This window comes from Centropristis striata, chromosome 24 (assembly GCF_030273125.1).
Source record: "Centropristis striata isolate RG_2023a ecotype Rhode Island chromosome 24, C.striata_1.0, whole genome shotgun sequence".
Taxonomy (NCBI): domain Eukaryota; kingdom Metazoa; phylum Chordata; class Actinopteri; order Perciformes; family Serranidae; genus Centropristis; species Centropristis striata.
Genome location: NC_081540.1, coordinates 6,190,506 through 6,208,741, shown reverse-complemented (window position 1 = coordinate 6,208,741; position 18,236 = coordinate 6,190,506). Strand labels below are relative to the sequence as shown.

The 18,236-nt window shown below is 35.8% G+C and overlaps 1 protein-coding gene and 1 non-coding gene across 2 annotated transcripts; one reads left to right on the top strand and one right to left on the bottom strand.

Moving 5' to 3' along the window:
* Positions 1 to 1,109: 1,109 nt before the first annotated feature.
* Positions 1,110 to 14,491, top strand: acp2 (acid phosphatase 2, lysosomal). Its single transcript, XM_059328032.1, has 13 exons — positions 1,110 to 1,285; positions 4,651 to 4,746; positions 4,833 to 4,919; positions 6,474 to 6,534; positions 6,618 to 6,709; positions 6,795 to 6,893; positions 6,988 to 7,077; positions 9,763 to 9,846; positions 10,582 to 10,630; positions 11,174 to 11,268; positions 11,354 to 11,460; positions 12,485 to 12,660; positions 13,481 to 14,491. Exons 1-13 carry the CDS (start codon positions 1,196 to 1,198, stop codon positions 13,624 to 13,626), a joined length of 1,272 nt encoding a protein of 423 aa, XP_059184015.1. The 5' UTR covers positions 1,110 to 1,195; the 3' UTR covers positions 13,627 to 14,491.
* Positions 14,492 to 17,355: 2,864 nt separating this feature from the next.
* On the bottom strand, positions 17,356 to 17,537 carry LOC131967586 (U2 spliceosomal RNA). Its single transcript, XR_009393728.1, has one exon. It is a non-coding gene; the product is annotated as a U2 spliceosomal RNA (small nuclear RNA).
* Between the last annotated feature and the right edge of the window lie 699 nt (positions 17,538 to 18,236).

Below are 18,236 nucleotides of genomic sequence, written 5' to 3'. Positions count from 1 at the left end.
GCATATTTAAAATTTTGCCATATTTGAAAATTTCGACATGCTATAGTATGACTTTTTTCAAATTTTGGACATCTCACAATATGATGGTTTTTTGTTATTTCTGTAAAAGCCACCCTACTACATGTATCAACAGACTATAATAAGAACATTTTGAAAGTTTCGGGGCATTTAAAATTTTTATGACTTTTTCACGAAAAAATACGACATGCTATAGTATGACTTTTTTTTCTTTTCTTCAAATTTTGGACATCTCAAAATATGGTGTTTTTTTTGTTATTTCTGGCCACATTATGCTCTAGTATGTATCAACAGACTATAATAAGACCATTTTAGGCATTTTTAGCAATTTAAGAATTTGACCATTTTTGACAAAATACAACATGCTATAATATGACTTTTTTTTTTTCTTCAAATTTTGGACATCTCAGAATATGGTGTTTTTTTGTTATTTCTGGCCACATTATGCTCTAATATGTATCAACAGACTATAATAAAACCATTTTGAGAGTTTCTGGGTCAAAGTCTGAAGTCAAACTTTTCTGACTCCAAGCTCCGCCTCCTCTGGTGGAGAGGAAGAGTCGAGGGTCCTGGACCTAAAGGTCACAGGTTTGAATCCAGCATTGATCTTTGATAAATATCAGTTTCTATCATCTCTGTGATGGAAATAAACTGGAGGAAAACTATTTGTGACACAAACTTATGAACATTTTCAATCAAACAACCAAATGTTTAATATTTCTAACTGCATGATTCTGTGTCAAAAAGAGAAAAAGGTGTCCAGAGTTCCTCTGTGGTCTAGTGGGAACTTTCCAGTATATGGTTCAGAAGGTTCTTGGTATGCAATTTTTATCAGTATTATTATTTTCTCTCCTTATTTTCCTGTCAATCTACTAAATTATTTATTTATTTATTTATTTATTTATTTATTTATTTATTTATTTATTTATTTATTTATTTATCAGTAATAATTATTTTCTCTCCTTAATTTCCTGTCAATCTACTGCTCCACCACTTAAGTCCAGTAGGTGGCGGTAATGCGCCTGTACGTTGGTCTGCCAATCGCCAATGAAACTCAAAGAAGAAGAAGAAGAAGAAGAAGAAGAAGAAGCAGTAGAAGAAGAAGAGACCAAACGGACCGAACAGCTAGCTGGGGTTAGCATATGTAGGTTAGCGCTCCGGTTGAACGGACGGAAACATGGTGTCCGCTACAGTGCTCCTTCTTTTAGCGGTCGGTTCTCTTTGTGGGAATGCTGCAGCTGAAAGAAAACTAGTTTATGTGACTGTGGTGAGTATGACAACAATATTGAATATAACGTCATGGAAGCTGTGTTGAAACCTGCACCGCTTGTCCGTGTCTTTCTTCGGCGTAGATAGACGCGCACGGAACTGCATTCAAAATATAGCAGGTTTTGTGTTTTCATTGTTATTCTGTAAACATGTGTTACTCCCTGAACACACATTCAATCTTTTCGAAATAAATTGGGTATGTTAGTGAATTCGGCATGTTAATAATTAATCTAGCAGCACTTTAAAAAACAAGAAGAAGTCACTTGTGTGTGTTTAGTTCACAACACTTGCTGAACTACATTGAAAATATAGCAAATTTTGTGTTTTCATTGCTATTCTGTAAACATGTATAACCCCCTAAACAAGAATTAAATATTTTCGAAATGAATTGGGTCTTTAAGTGAGTTCGGCAAATAAATAATTAAACTAGCAGCACATTGAAAAACAAGAAGAATCTACTTGTGTGTGTTTAGTTCACAGCAAAACAAAATATAGGAGGTTTTATGTTTTCATTGCTAATTCTGTAAACGTGTTTAATTCATGAACATGAATTAAGTCTGTTCGAAATAAATTCGATCTTTAAGTGAATTCGGCATAATTATAATTTATCTAGCAACACTTTTTCTTTTAAGAAGAAGCTAATTTTGTGTTTGATTCACAACACTTGCTAATAATCTATTGCTTTAGAAAAGGCCAACTGTTTGTCGAAGTTGACAGTAAATTATTTGAACCGAATTCATCTTCAGACGCCTAAAAACCGCAAAGACAGTCTCACACACAAGACAACAGGAAGTCTTGTAGCAAGTGTCAAACAAGCTTTTACTTTTACATTTACTGAGCTGTTGTGTGTGAAAATGTTAAGGTTATTTCTGCTTACCCTGTATTACAAACCTGTTTGATCCTGTTTTATTATTGCCTTTTATTAAAATATGTGAGAAGAGGAATGACATGAGTCATGATTCAAATGTGTAGTCAGGAACTCATTCTGTCAGGTGACTAGTTTTTACATGACATTTTGTGGTAATAGTAATGTGCATTATTCTGGAGATAGATAGTTGATTGGAGGGTTCATTCCAAGGTCGATCTTTCTCCAGAATCACATATCAGATTCTTAATGATTTGTTGAAGCCTAATTTCTAGAGGCACATATTCAGGAAGTACTTGTTAAAGTATCTGCAGCTGCCCTGCCCTGAACCTGTTCACAGCCAGTTTGACACAATCCAATGATTTGCAGTGTAGTCAAGGATACAGAAGCTATTGTTCCTGCAAAGCAACAGTGGACTGCAAACTGACGTCAAACCAAAGATGATGCAGTAAGGATGCGTGCAAGTAAAACTGAATGTGAAGTGAGAAGAAAAAAACATCATGCTGCAGTTAATTTATGTGAAATGTGACTTTCAAGGCTCTGAATTCTTGTGTCACAGCTTGTTTTCTCTAAGAATTTATTGAACTCTTTGGAGTGTAACTTCTTTGTTTTTGTTTAAGTGCTAAAACTATTCAGTGGGAGCTTTGGATGTCCTCCTTTTTATTGCATTTATGTAAATTTTAAATGAGGGACAGTGACTTTATCTGTTTGCAGTGAAGTCCTTGCCTCAACACAAACCTTGAGACTGTTTCAGGATGAAAATCTTACAATGACAAAGCTTTTAAAAGCATCTTGTACATTTTGAATCTAAAGGAAAAGATGAGTTGCTTTTAAACCATAATCTCTAATTTATCTAAATCTAAAATGTGGCTTTGTAAGTTCTGTTTCCCACCTCGTTTCCCCCTTTTTTAGCGTTACAGACATGGAATCTGTCACAGTTGTGAGAATTGAAACAGCATTTGACACACTCGTGTTTTCCCGTGTTAAAGCCATTACATCGAGCTTTTTTGCATGTCTCAGTGTTGACATCGGACCCTCAGAGCAAGGTCGGGTCAGAGGGTCGACATATTTCATATTTCTGCTGTGGATGCTGTTTTGTTGTCTGTTGTCTGTTGACTGCTACATGTTCTTATTATTGCGCTCATTCTTAGAAACGGTCACCCAGTTGTCTGCGAGATAGCCATTAATGGATCACAGAGCAGATAAGATTAGGTTCTCTAAAGGGATTATCCAACCTCCAGATAGAGTTTACACACTTTTCTAGCTATTTTGGACACATCAGTCATGCACGCTCTGCAGAAACAACTGATAAAACTGTTTGAAATTGACCTTATTGACTGGATATACCTTTGAGCCTGCAGCAGCTTTGGGGTTAATATAAACTCTGTATTTATTATGAACGACGTACTGTAGGCCTCTTTACTCGCTTATTTAATGACTTCCACATCCTTTTATTATTGACCTTTTTAGTCCAGTGATGTTTGGAGTCCTCAGTTGACATTTTAGCTGTTTGTCGTCACTTCGGATGACATAATGGCTTCTGATAAACACTTGGCAGCACCGGAACAATCAGCTGACATGATTTTATAACAGGCACAGATAAAACTATGAAGGATGAAGCTTTTGGCTCGGTTCTGTTTCAGAGGAGCTGTGTGGTGTTCACAAATGTTACGTAAGTCGGAATAACAAGCTTTTTTTCCCAAAAGAGTATAAAATATGAGAAATAAACAGTCAGTAGTGCTCTCATTCTACCATAAACCTGCAGTGTATTTTATGATCCAAGCACTTTATTTTAAGATATATTTATTCTGTAATTCTTATTTAATGTTCTGTGTTTTTATGTTGCACCACAGAGAAGCAGTTTATTTTATTATTATTTTTTATGTATTTATGCATTTTTAGTGAGTATACATGTAACAGCTACAGAAGGAATTACAGAGAAAAAACAGATGTGGGAAAACCTGCTGTAATGGGTTATATTATATTATATTATATTATATTATATTATATGTTCAGACTGTAAAGATAACAACAAAAACAGCTGATAAGAGTAAAATTCACTGTCTCAAAAAAATAGAATATTACAAAAGACCAATTTATAAAAAAAAAAAAAAGTTTAATATGGAAATGTAGGCATCTGAAAAGTATGTCCATCTATACGACTCAATACTTGGTTGGAGCTATTTGACTTGAACTACTGGAAATGGACGTTTCATCATATTCTAATTTATTCAGATGCACCTGTACTTATACTTTTAATTTTACATTAAAAAATCTTATCTATGCAGCATGTTCCTTCTGTTGTGGTTGTGCAGCAATGTCGGAATTTCTAAACAGCAGTCAACAGAATTTACACATATTCTGCAGACAGTATGCAGAAAGTTCCTGTATTGCAGTCTTATGCAATACAGGAACTTTATTTTTGTTGCTGTAGTTTCACTCTAATCAGTGTTTTGTTGGTCTGGTGTTTCCTGACGTCTCTTCTCTGTCTCTTTCAGCTGTTTCGACATGGCGACAGGTCTCCAGTCAAAGCTTATCCCACCGACCCGTACCAGGAGAGCGCCTGGCCTCAGGGCTTCGGACAGCTCTCACAGGTATCAGCGGGATAAGATTTACACGTTTGTTCTGTTATATGCATGTTATATGGACAGAAAAATAGAAAGGTTTTGTGTGTTTCCAGGAAGGGATGAGGCAGCACCTGAACCTGGGCCAGTTTCTCAGGACTCGCTACAAAGGATTCCTGAACGAAACCTATGAGAGACACGAGGTAACGCCACATGACACGTCAGCAGACAGACAGGAAGATGATTCATAGTAATATTCTGCAGCAGGAGCCCCTCCACATGTTGGTGTGAAAGGGTTCCCACTGGTGCTCGAATTCCTGAAGCGTGATGGAAGAGTTTTTCAAGAAGAGCCCCCCCCTGTCTATTTGTTGTTTATTATCACACTTAGATTAACACAGAGGCTCTATAGGTGAATGGGGTCATTTTTAAACGTATAGATATCACCAGGAAACTTCCCCAGTTTGTTATTTACATTAAGACAAGATTTTTTTGCATTATAAGTTTTCTGAAATGTTATGATATGCAAATTGGGTGTAAATATGCACTAATTTGCATGTATTTGCATGACATAAATTGCATGAAAACATTGCATGAAGCAAATTTCAAAGTTATTATTTTATGTTGTTGCTATATTAGATTCAAAGTTTTTTACAGAAGGAAATCTCTTATCATTTCATAAAATAGAAAGTACTGTCAAAAGCCATAAAAATCAGACATGACATGAATTATCTATAAAGCCAGAAAATCTCAAGGCTAACACTGATGTTTTCATATTATTTCTGTAAGTTTACGTGCCTTAGAAAAGTCACTTTAGGTGTTATTAATCTATTTTGATTCAGATTATGAGAAAAAACTAATTTTGAGAAAACGGCCTTTAAAGGCTTTTATACATTCTTAATGGAAATGGCAAAATATTGAATGTAATTAATATAGAACATGTAAAACACATAATATTGTGCAGGAGAGTGGGAGGAGCAATCTACTAAATATAGTCAAACATATACAGAAACATTTGTTTTGGATGTTTTCCACGATTCTGAAAGATGAAACATTATGGGAGAAAATTTGCCCAAAAATTCAAAATTGATGCATGAAAAAAACAATGTTTTTGCCTGTAGTCTCGCCTTAAAAACACAATTTTTTGTTTTCTACCTAGACTTGTTTATTATTTGGGAAAGCCTGCAAAAACTGCAAAAAATATATTGATTTGCCAATGAATATTAGAGAACAACATGAGAGAGTATGTGTTATATATAATATATGTTAAACACATAATATTGTGCAGGAGAAATCTACTAAGTATAGTCAAATATACACATAAATGTTTGTTTTGGATATTTTCTTTCCACGATTCTGAAAGAAGACGTGGGGAAAAAAGTGCATGAAAAAAAAACGGTCTCAGTTTAAACTAATCGTGAATATTAATGTATTAAAGTGTTACCTGGATCATAACACAAAAGGTTTCTCTGCAGAAGTTCCTCTCCACTGCAGCAGAAACAGACACAAACCACCACTGAACGCACAGAAAGTGGAGCTGAAGTTGAGATTTATGAGAAAAAAACTCATTTTGAGAAAACGGCCTTTAAAGGTTTTTATACATTCTAAATGGAAATTACTATTTGAAGGCAAAATATTGAATCTAATTCAGATAGAACATGTTTAACACATGATATTGTGCAGACTACACGCTCCAATAAAATCATCACTTTTAGTCAATTTAGGAGAAATTCTGAATCATTTTTCTGTTTTCTCCTCAGATCTCCGTCCGCAGCACAGACTACGATCGCACCCTGATGAGCGCTGAGGCCAACCTGGCAGGTCTGCTCGCTCCTCTTCCTCCTCCAACACCTCCTCCTCTACTCCTCTTCCTCCTCACATTAACCCTTTCCTGCTGTCTTCAGGTCTCTACCCCCCCAGAGGTCAGCAGGTCTTCAGTCCCACTCTGCAGTGGCAGCCCATCCCTGTGCACACGGTGCCACAGAGCGAAGAAAAGGTCAGTTTATAATGTAAATAACAGTAAATAACAGTGTGTGAGTGATTCAGTGCACTCTGTCTGAACTCTCTGTCTCTTTTTTTAGCTGCTCTCGTATCCTCGTTTCGACTGTCCCCGCTACAAACAGCTGATGAATGAAACTGAACACACGGCGGAGTTTCTAAACGTCACCAATGAATTCAAGGTAATAAACGTACAAGTTTAATCTGATTAACGCATACTAAAATATTTTTAAACATGATAATAAATGTAGTGAGACACTGTCCTCCTCTCTTCAGGACGTTATAGAGCTGGTGAGGAATAAAACAGGCCTGAATAACACAAATGTGGAAACCGTCTGGAGTGTTTACGACACACTCTTCTGTGAGGTAAGAACACAGCAAACGCAAGAAGTTTAGAGAGGAATTGCAAATAATATTATGCATGTGTATTTCTGTTGACTTTTTTGGTATTTCTGGCTGTTCTTGAGCTTATCATGTGTGAAAAACGCTCAGAAAAATCAGGGAAAATATCCAAATTAAAGCTTAAAACTGTCGTATTTCATCAAAATAACTTTATCCCACACGTCTCAATTAAAATTGTGCCAAAAATAAACCATTTGCATGAACCAAAACCTATAAAAAACATTAAATTCTGCACTCTTCAGCACAACTGGGAAGCTGTTAATTCTATATAGAAATAGATTTTAAAAAATATATATAGTTCAATATGTATAGTAGCATTTGTAGACACTTGGAAAAATATCTAAGTATATATAGATTCTATTTATTCCAATTTTTGTAGTCCAGAAACTGAAATACAGAACAACATATTTGTGTCTTGACTCTTGCATTCAATCAGTTATTTTGTATGAGAGGAAGCACATGAATCTGTATTTTTTTTTATAGATTTTGATAAGTTTCTTAAGCTGCTTTCTTTTGAGGAACTCAAGCCAAAAAATAAAACCGGCGACATCATCACTAACTGGTTTATTATGTTCACATTCATTTCAAAATAAGAGCATCGTGTTTTTCTTGACACAAGCTGTTTAAATCTACTGTTTATTGCGGTTTAACATCAGACACAATCTTGCATTAATCTGTGTCTTTTTATGTCTAAAGTTCACATTCCACACATATACAGGTGCATCTCAATAAATTATAATATCATAGAAAAGTTTATTTGTCAGTAATTCAATTCAAAAAGTGGAAATAACACATTATATAGATCCATTACACACAGAATGAAACATTTCATGTCGTAATGTATTTAATTTATTCTAATTATAAGGATTATGGCTTACATTTAATGAAGATCTAAAATTCAGTGTCTCAGAAATGTTTTAATATTACAAACGACCAATTTTAAAAAGTATGTTTAATATGGAAATCTTGGCCTCTGAAAAGTATGTTGATCTTATAATGACTTTTTATCTCATAATTTCAACTTTTATCTCAAGATTATGACTTTTTATCTTATAATTCATTTTAAACTTTTATCTCAAAATTATGATCTTTTTTTCTCATCATTTTGACTTTTTTATCTCATAATTATGACTTTTATCTCAAAGTTTGAATTTTACAAAAGGCCAATTTTAAAAAGTATGTTTAATATGGAAATGTTGGCCTCTGTAAAGTCTGTCCATCTATATGACTCAATACTTGGTTTGGGCTGTTTGACTTGAACTAATGGAAATGGACTTTTCCACCATATTCTAACTAATTGAGATGTACCTGTATAATTATAATTTAATTTTATTTATAATGTATTTATGCTATGATCTTCTCCATTTTATTAATATCCATCCAGGTATTTAAGGTCAGGCTCTCCTGCAGTAGCAGGACCTTTTTACCTGCTACAAGCTGTATATTTAATAAGTATTTGTCTCTTTTCCTTGAGGCACGAGTCCAAAAAAACAGGTTTTTCTCTGCAGGAGCAGTTTGAAAAGACCTTTTTGATTTAGTTGTTGGTCTTTAAAAGTTGTTTGAATTTCAGCAGATAGTTTCTCTCAGTTCTTGTGTAACTTTAACTGTAACTGACCAGGTTTCACATGTGTCTGTGTGAGTCTTGTGACTGAGCTGACCTCGTGTGGTTTTCAGGAACACATGGACATTTTGGCTAACGAGCTGCGAGAGGAACTGAACTGTGCAAATAGTTACAGTTTCACGTCTGTTTTCTCTTCCCTCGTTTGTTTTTTATCCAAAGTTCACAGTTTGCATTATGACCTGCTACCAATCAACATACTGACATCTGTATTTACAGTTTTATGAGTCAAATACTCACAGAATAGTGCAAGATTTATAGCGTGAGTCAAGGTTACTATAGTTAAAGAAAACTGACGAAATCACGAAAACTAGAATTCAAAAACATTTTCGTTAACTGAAATAAAAATGAAAACGAGAGTTTAAAAATATGAGATAACTAGCTGAAACTGTATTTTGTGGTTACAAAACTAACTAAAATTTTAGTGAAAATGTCCTTAGTTTCGTCTTTGTCAACTTTTTTCATACGTAAATCTTTTGGTTGATGTGAAATGTATTTCATCTATCTGGTTTTATGACTTAATAAACTAATTGGGGCTGAGATGGATCAGACAAAGGAAATAAAGGAAACATTTATTGTGACTTTTTTTAATCTGGCACCCAACAAATACCCCATTACAAAAAAACTAAAACTAATGAAAACCAAGCATTTTCAAAAAAATAAAAACGAATTAAAACTAGCAAAATCACTATAGAAAGAAAAAAAATTAAAACTAACTGAATTTGAAAATATAAATTCAAAACGAAATTAAAACTAAAACTAATGAAAAATCCCAAACTATTATAACCTGCTACTAATCAACACACTAACATCTGTATTTAAAGTTTACATTTTATGCATAAAATCCACATTATTATGAGTCAAATACACAGACTAGTGCAAGATCTTAAACATGAACCAAGTCTGGAATCAGGGGCAGCCGAGTCACTGCTTTAAAAGCTAGATTGGTTAAAGTTTTACAGCCTTCTTCTAGTTAAATATTCTCTTCATGGTGCTCATAATTCTGTGTGTTTGTGTGTGTGTAATTTCAGTCCCGTCACAACAAGACTGCTCCTGACTGGGTGACTCCGGAGGTCTTTGAGAGGCTGCGTCTGCTGAAGGATTTTGCATTTCGGGTAAAAGTTAAAGCAATATTTGTGCTTTTATTTAGACAATATTAGAGAACCAACAAACCCACTTGTTGTTAAGTTAGAAGCGCTAAAATGTAAAGACCTGGTTAACACCACAAACGCTTCAGATCATAAACCAAGCAAAAAATCGAAACATCAAAAATGTTATAAATATGGAAAAGTAAATACAATGTGAGAGCTACAAGTATATTAAAGAAACAAAGAGGAGTTACGTTATGGAACTGAAATAATTTAAAACAATTAACTAATTTAAATAAATGTAAAATATGACATATTGAGACAAATGTGAAGGATGTTTATGATTTATTGTGTTCTGATATATAATATATATTAGAAAAAAGGAAAAATAGAACGGTTTGGACTTGCTAATAAGTCTCCACTTCCTTTTCTGGCATGAAATATTTAGTATATTATTTTGTTCATTGGCATTTTGCTCAATTGCTGCAAATTATTATAATATTTTTATTCTATTATTTTATTGTAATTGTTTTTTATTACTATAATTTATAATAATCATTATTATTATTATTATTATTAGTAGTAGTAGTAGTAGTAGTATTATTATTACTATAATTATTGTTAGTTTTTATCATGTTAGAATAAAAGGAAGTCAATTATTTTGGAAGTTTTAGTGTCTCATGATGCTCTGTGATGTTGTTTTGGTAGTTGAAAGTCGTGTGTAGTGATTTTGTTTCATTTCCTGTTTTGTTTTTTTTAAAGATTGCATTCGGGGTCTACAAACCACAAGAAAAGAACCGGCTGCAGGGAGGTATGTGTGTGTTAAAACAGACACTAAAACAGAAATAAAAACTGCTCCACTTGGGACTATTTTCAGCAGCAGATTAATCCACATCTGGTGCTGCAGAGAGCATTAATCTGTTATAACAGCTCAGAAAAGTATAGTTTAATTTGAATAATTTCCTTTTAGAAAACTGCACAAAACAAGAGTGACCAGTGCATTTCAGTCAGTATTATGTGGTTTTACTAGTATTTGTATGTAGTTTAGCCTGCTTTTATAACTGCTTGTTTGGCGTGTTTTATTGTTGATTTTGTAAGGTGACCTTGAGTGTTCACAAAGGCGCCCATAAATGAAATAAATTATTATTATTATTTGTTGGGATCTATTTTCATCGGAGGATTAATCCACATTTTGTGCCTCTGTCAGCAGGAGGGTGTGTGGGATTAAGTCACAGAATAAACGACGTGTGTGTGTGTGTTTAGGTTGATGAATGAGCACGTCTGCACAACAATAGAGCTTATATTAATAATCATAGAATATAAGGAAACAGGAATAAAAAAGTCTGTTTTTTAGGTGTCTTACTGGGTGAAATCGTGAAGAATCTGTCCAAGATGTCCGTCCCAGACCCGAAAGTGAAGGAGAGGCTGAAACTGATGATGCTGTCAGCGGTAAGAATGACTTCTTGAGTTACTTGGTGGTGATTTTTTTCCTAAATATTCCCTAAAAATGTTCCTTTTCATGTGTTTTCCACAGCATGACACCACTGTGGCCGCCCTGCAGAGCAGCCTGAACGTGTTCAACGGCAGACAGCCGCCGTACGCCTCCTGCCAGATTATTGAGCTGTACGAGGACGAGAACAGGTAGAACAAACAGACAGAAGTATCATGTGGACACTTACTCCAACATAACACTGACACACAAAGACTCTGAGGAGCTGACAGCGGGAAGAAAGTAAAAATGTGATTCAAAAACTAGAGCAGGGGTCTCAAACTCAAATAACCTGGGGGCTGCTGGAGGCAGAATCAAAATGACCAAAAAAAGACACAAAATTATTAGAAAAAGACACAAAATGACCAAAAAAACCCACAAAATTACAAAAAAAGACACAAAATTACAAAAAAAAGTAATAAAAGGGACCTTCCACACACAACACGGTAAAGTGCCATTCATATAAAACTCACTTTAAACTTTCATAACCATTTTGTGGGCCACAAAATATCGTCACGAGGGCCGCAATTGGCCCGCGGGCCGCAAGTTTGAGACCCATGAACTAGAGCAGCAGTTCTCAACCTTGGGGTCAGGACCCCAATTGGGGTCGCGAGATGATTTCTTGGAAATCAGCTCTGTCTCCACTGTGTTAAAGTATTCATGTGTTAATGTGTTTTAGTCTTTTTGGTCACTTAATGTCTTTTTTTGGTCATTTTGTATCTTTTTTTAGTCGTTTTGTGTATTTTCTGGTCATTCTGTGGTCAATTTGTGTCTTTTTTGGTCATTTTCTTTCCTTTTTTGGTCATTTTGTGTCTTTTTTTGGTATTTTTTTTCTTTTTTGGGTTATTTTGTTTCTTTTTTTGGTCAATTTGTGTCTTTTTTTGGTCATTTTGTTGACTTTTTTGGTCATTTTGTTTCTTTTTTGGGTGATCTGAACTGTGCGTGTGAGATTCTGTTCAGTGAGTCGCGAACAACATGCATGTTAAATTGGGGGTAGCGACTCAAAAAGGTTGAGAATAGCTGAACTAGAGGATGCATGCACTAAAACTGCTTTTCTTATACTAATAATCCAGTAACTTTCCTCTTAATGTCCCAACAGCTGTTAGAGTTTTATGATCTCATATCACATTTACAGATGTTTAATGCCCTCTGTTTTTTTTTTTTGTGTCCATGCAGCAATTTCTCGGTGTCGCTGTTCTTCCGTAACGACAGCACCGTGGAGGCGTACCCCCTGCTGCTGCCCGGCTGCTCTCTGGACTGCCCCCTGGAGGAGTTTGTGAGAATTACAAAGCTCTCCATTTCAGAGGACCGGGACAAAGAGTGTGAGGTGCCTTCAGAGGGGAGAGACACAGGTAAACAAACACACACACACACACACACACACACGGTACAAACTGCTTAACCCCTCAGGGCAGGTTGAGCGCATTTTACACACTTTTCATTCTTCATGTGTTAATAGTTTTGGCTGTGTTCATGCATTTGGCATGAATTTTGGCCAGATTGTGTATTTTTATTTGCTCAATGAATGAATGAATGAATGCATTTGTCAATCTGGGCTTTGGCCTTGGAATTAATCGTTTTTACTACTTTTCACCAGATTGCATCATATTCACCATATTCAGCATAAAGAGAAAAAACATGCAATTTATACACACAATCCATACACACAAGCAATATTTTTATAGCTTGCTTTTATAGAGTGCATTTTATTTGCTAAGCAGTAGAAATAGGAGTATTTGAAACTGCACAAAAAATAATAATGCAACAAAATCAGTGTTGCTGCTAATCAGCAACAAGTTATAGCAATAAGTTCCAGGCTGAAATAATTTAACATTTATTTTTTTATTTTGCATGTACTATATTGAAAATAATTCTTATTTTCATTTTTTTTTTCATCTAAAAACATGGTGGTATTATGACAAATACATGGCATTTAAAGGGTTAAAATATATATATTTTTTTTTTAAATTAGTGTTTATCAATAATGAGGGCAGATGTAGGGGAAAAAAATTAGTACAATGAAAGTAGAATATCATAATGTATAATATTTTTTTCTAGCTTGCTTTTAAAGAGCGCTAAGCAGTAAAGTGTGCATAAAATGTGAGCCTGCCCTGAGGGTTAAATAAACCCAGACTGTGCAACCGTTGATGCATTTCCTCTGCTCTCCTGCAGAAGTGATCATCAGTCTGGCCGTGTCAGGCTGCCTGCTCCTCTTCCTCATCCTCCTCCTCCTCGGCGTCATTTGCTGGCGGCAGGAGCCAAACAGAAACCGCGGTTACCACCATGTGATCAACCAGGAGGTGGGCGAGGAGTCCTGACAGAAGCAGAAGCTCCTCTCCCGGAGATCTGCCAGCATCGAGCCGTGGGACAGCAGCGACGACGATGAACTCTGAAGCTCCTCGTCCACCTTCAGGAGCCACCATGAGCTGATTTTTTTCTGTTTTTAAGCAGCATATTTTCACCCAAATTGACCCTGTTTCTGTCGGGTCAGAGAGAGGAATTAACAAACATTTCAACTTCACATTTTAGAGAAGCAAAGTCTGGTTCGGTGAGACATTGTTGGAGAGATTTCTACATCAGCAGGACAACTTTTTGTGTTTTTAACTGATGTGTTCCCACCTGGTCTGAAGTTGATTTCTGCTTCCAGAGACACTGTGTTCATCACTCAGTCCCTGACTTGAATGGCTGCAGAAAATAATGATAATTATTGTCTAATAATGAGCTGAAAACTGGATGCAAATTGCAGGATTTTGGTGATATCAGTGCCAATTCTTTAAGCTATTTTCTGGTGTTTTGCATTATGTTTTTCTCCTGGCAGGTCTGGGTTTTCTTCTTTTCTTTTCAAATATTTCACTGATTACAAAAGACCTAAGGTGTTGAGGTATTTAAAAACTTAAATGGCTTAAAATTAGGGCCAATAGCAATACAATTACCAATTAGGCCTGTCACAATAACACATTTTCACAATATATTTTCCCAGAAAGTATCAAGATAAACGGGGATATATGGGGTGTTCCGGTAGCTCACACTGGTAGAGTGCGTACCATTAAGGCTGAGTCCTTCCTGCGGTGGACCCGGGTTCGAATCCCACCTGAGGTCCCTTTGCCGCATGTCCTCCCCTCTGTCTCCCCCTTTCTATCTATCACTTAAAAACAATAAAGCAAAAATGGCAAAAAAAAATAATCTTAAAAAAGATAAACAATAGTAACGTAGTATCAATGTTGTTGTACTTTTATAACAATATTAGAGCAATAAGTTCATCCTTTTCCACATCAATGAATTTTTAAATCTCGAGAATACTAAACACTGGAATTGAAATGTGGAAAAGAAATATTAAAATATCCTAGATAAATAAAACTTGAATAAATAAACTACAACCAAAACAAATAAAATAGACTTTCAGGCTCTGTTAACAAAACATTACAATGAGATATTCATTATGTTTTAGATTATTTAATTATTAAAATAACATATAAACAGCTGGAATTTTGCTTGGGAAGTATAGTTTTTTTTCCAGCAATTTGTGCCGCCTCTCAAACATTTGCAGCATTACTTTAAAGACAACAGAAAAAAGCACAAAATGTCAATGTATTGAGTCCAGAAAAAGACTACTAGTCCATATTATATATCAAACGACAAGTTGATATAGTAATTATCATGACAGGCCTTTTGCCAATACCAGTAGAGTATTTCAACTGCCAAGTCCATTAAATACACTATACTTGACTTCACTTCGCTGCTGCAGTGGGTCAAACATTTGCACATTAAATTGAAATAGAATAAATATACAAATAGTCATTTTTTATGTAGATCTGGGTAGAAAAATGATGCAATGCAGGTATTATTTGACTGCAAAAGGGACAATACTACTTGGAACTGATTGATTTCAGTCCAGATTCTTTGTCTTTTTTTGACAAGATCTCGAACAAAATGACTTTTAACAGGCAGAAAACATTTGTGTCGGTTTATATGTGTAGGTGTCTTCATGATTCACTCATTTGTCCATATATATATATAAATATATGTGTGTGTGTGTGTGTGTGTGTTGATGCTGTGGCCTAATGACCAAGATGCCTTAAACCTTTTAAATACGGGCTGTTTCTGTTTAGATATGTCCCATATTTTTGTAGGATTTCAAGTTTTTGGCTTCCGTTCAGTGTTTGTGGTGTTGAACTTTGGGAACCTGAGACACTAAAACTCCAGCAGAATAAATGAAAGACTTCCTCTTTTGGGATCAAATAAACCAGCATCTTGCAGCAGATCACAGTGTAATGTAATTATTTTTTATTATTAATATATCTGGGGAAATAAAAGGCAGTAACCGCTCAACAAAAACACATATTTTGTGAGTATCACACAAGTGCAGGAAGACTTTTACAAAAAGCGACCTGCACCTCTGTTTAGTTTGGAGACATGCAGCAGTGGTAGTGGCGACCTCTTGTGGCTTTTAGGGGAAATACAGGTTTATTTCCGTGGCCTAGAGGTTAGAGAACCGGGCTTATAACTGGAGGGTTGATGGTTCGAGTCTCAGGACTGACAGGTGAAGGAGAGAAGTGACCCCCCACTGCTCCAACATGGTGTGTTCACTGGTGTGTGTAAAGAATGGTTAACTGTCACATTCACATTTGTAACAAACATCTAACACTTTATAAATGAAGCCAATGTGCTTTAAGTGTAGTCTCTCTCGTGGCCAGCAGAGGGAGACAAAGCTAATTTAATACAAATAAACATTCTCATCATGAGTTTATGGTCCCAATCAATAGTTTCAGGCTTCTTTAATTTAAAGCAGGATGTTCATTTAATAAATGGTGTCAACCTCAAAATATGGTGTTTATTGTAGTTATTTCTGGAAAAGCCACCCTACTACACATAGCAACAGACTATAATAAGAACATTTCGAGAGTTTCGGGTTGTTTGAAAATGTTATGACTTTTTGAGGAAAAATGATGACATGCTATAAGTATGACTTTTTCAAATTACAAGTTTTCTAGTTAATTAAACAAACAGTTCAGGATCAGTTCAGAGGCTCGGAGAGACCCGAACAAACCACAATAATATTAAAGAAGAAAAGTGACTGAGGCTGAGTCCTTACCACAGAGACACCTGCCAACCTCCAACACACCTGAAGAAGAAGCAGAGGAGACAGGTTGTTGATGTTGTTGTTGTGCAGCGTGTTTCCAGTGTGTGATGGACACACAGAGCCTCTGATGATCAGTGAAGAAGGTCAGTAGTGCTGCAGAGACCGGAAACAGCTGATCAGCAGCAGCTGACTGGAACTCTGCAGCTCAGAGAGTCAGACTGGCTGTGTCCCAATGTCAAGGAAGGATGCTCAAACGGCTGGATTTGAAGGATGCCACGTCATCGACATCCGCCGAAGGACTGTCCCAATGTCCAGGATGCTCCGGAGGACAGAGTCCTTCTTCTGCCCAAATTCCAAGGATGCATGTGTGTATCCTCCATGCGCTCCCATTACCCATAAAGCATTGCGCACACCGGTCTACCGGGAGATTTAAAAATGGCGAGCGTAGAAACAGCGACGCTAGCGGCGCAATATGCATTTAAATAAGTATTTACAGTTTACACTGAATGTTGTCACATAACTTACAAAACATGTGTTCAAAGTCAAGCAAAAACATAAACATAAACAAATGCCAGAATATTTGTCTAAAGATAGCCTAATAAACGTCATCTTGATATATTGCCGGTTAAGTTAATTAATGCCGTCTCAGTCGCTAAAGTTATTGTTTATTAATTTATATGTGTCCGATGATGATGTACTATGTGCAACTGTGCCATTCAGAAAGTTATACATTTCTTTATTGTGTTTACAGGGACCGAAAGTCCGCTATTATCCGTTATTGTTATTTATAAATAACTGTTATTGTACTGTAGGCTACTGTAAAATAAAAAATAAAAAATCACAGAACATATTTCCATGATGAATTATGCGCCGCTGCACTCATGGCACTAAGTAGCGGCCGAATTCAGCCAGGATCAGTTAAATATTCAGGTTTAATCCACTTTATGGTTTTTACTTGATAAATCGTGGAGATTCAACCTTAAAGCACCTTCTTCCATTTTCACAAATATGTGTCAGAGTGCTGATGCCAGAGACACATTCATGTCGTGAACTGATTTTGAAATTGCGGCGCTGAATTTATTTATTTATTTTTTATTAAACTGATAAGAACAGATACTACACTTGATCTTAGCCAAAGGGCAGAGAGCTGCGCTGAAGTTAAGCAGGACGTCCAATTACGCAATGACGCACAGCTGCACACTCTGAAGGCTGTCCCATTTGTGCATTACACCAGTCAAAGGAAGGACTCTTGCCTTGCCTTCGGAGGACCCGACTCTGAAGGAAGGATCCTACCAAGGAAGGATCCTTGACATTGGGACACAGCTACTGTCTGTCAGAGCTGAGTGGAGCAGAGAAAACATCTCAAAGTATGGTGACATTTGTTATTTCTGGATAAATATTCTACTACTTAGCGGTATTTTCATGTCAATTATCTGTTGTTTTAGTGATTGTTTCGCCAAGATATCTTCATTCTCATTTCCATCTACTCCTATGTGAGCAGGAACCCAAAGGAAGGAGATTGTTCGGTCTCTTGGCTGAGCTCCGTGAAGTTAACTATGGTTAGCGTAGCAAGAACTAGACCGGAAGTTAAAAAGTAAAATGTCTCGTATAAGCTTAACAAAAAATAACGGGCACAAAACGCGTTAAAAAATTCCGTTATATGTTTTTATTATTTTTTATTTTCTTGTTGTTCATTTTTTACCTCGTTTGTCCCCTTTACTTCTGTGAAACGGCACAAGTGTTTTCGTTATGCTTTTATTTTTTAAATAAAGTATAACTCTGCGTATTGTTGGCTAACTTGACGCTGAAACCGGAAACGGAAAGGCGTCTAATAAAGGTTTATTTTTG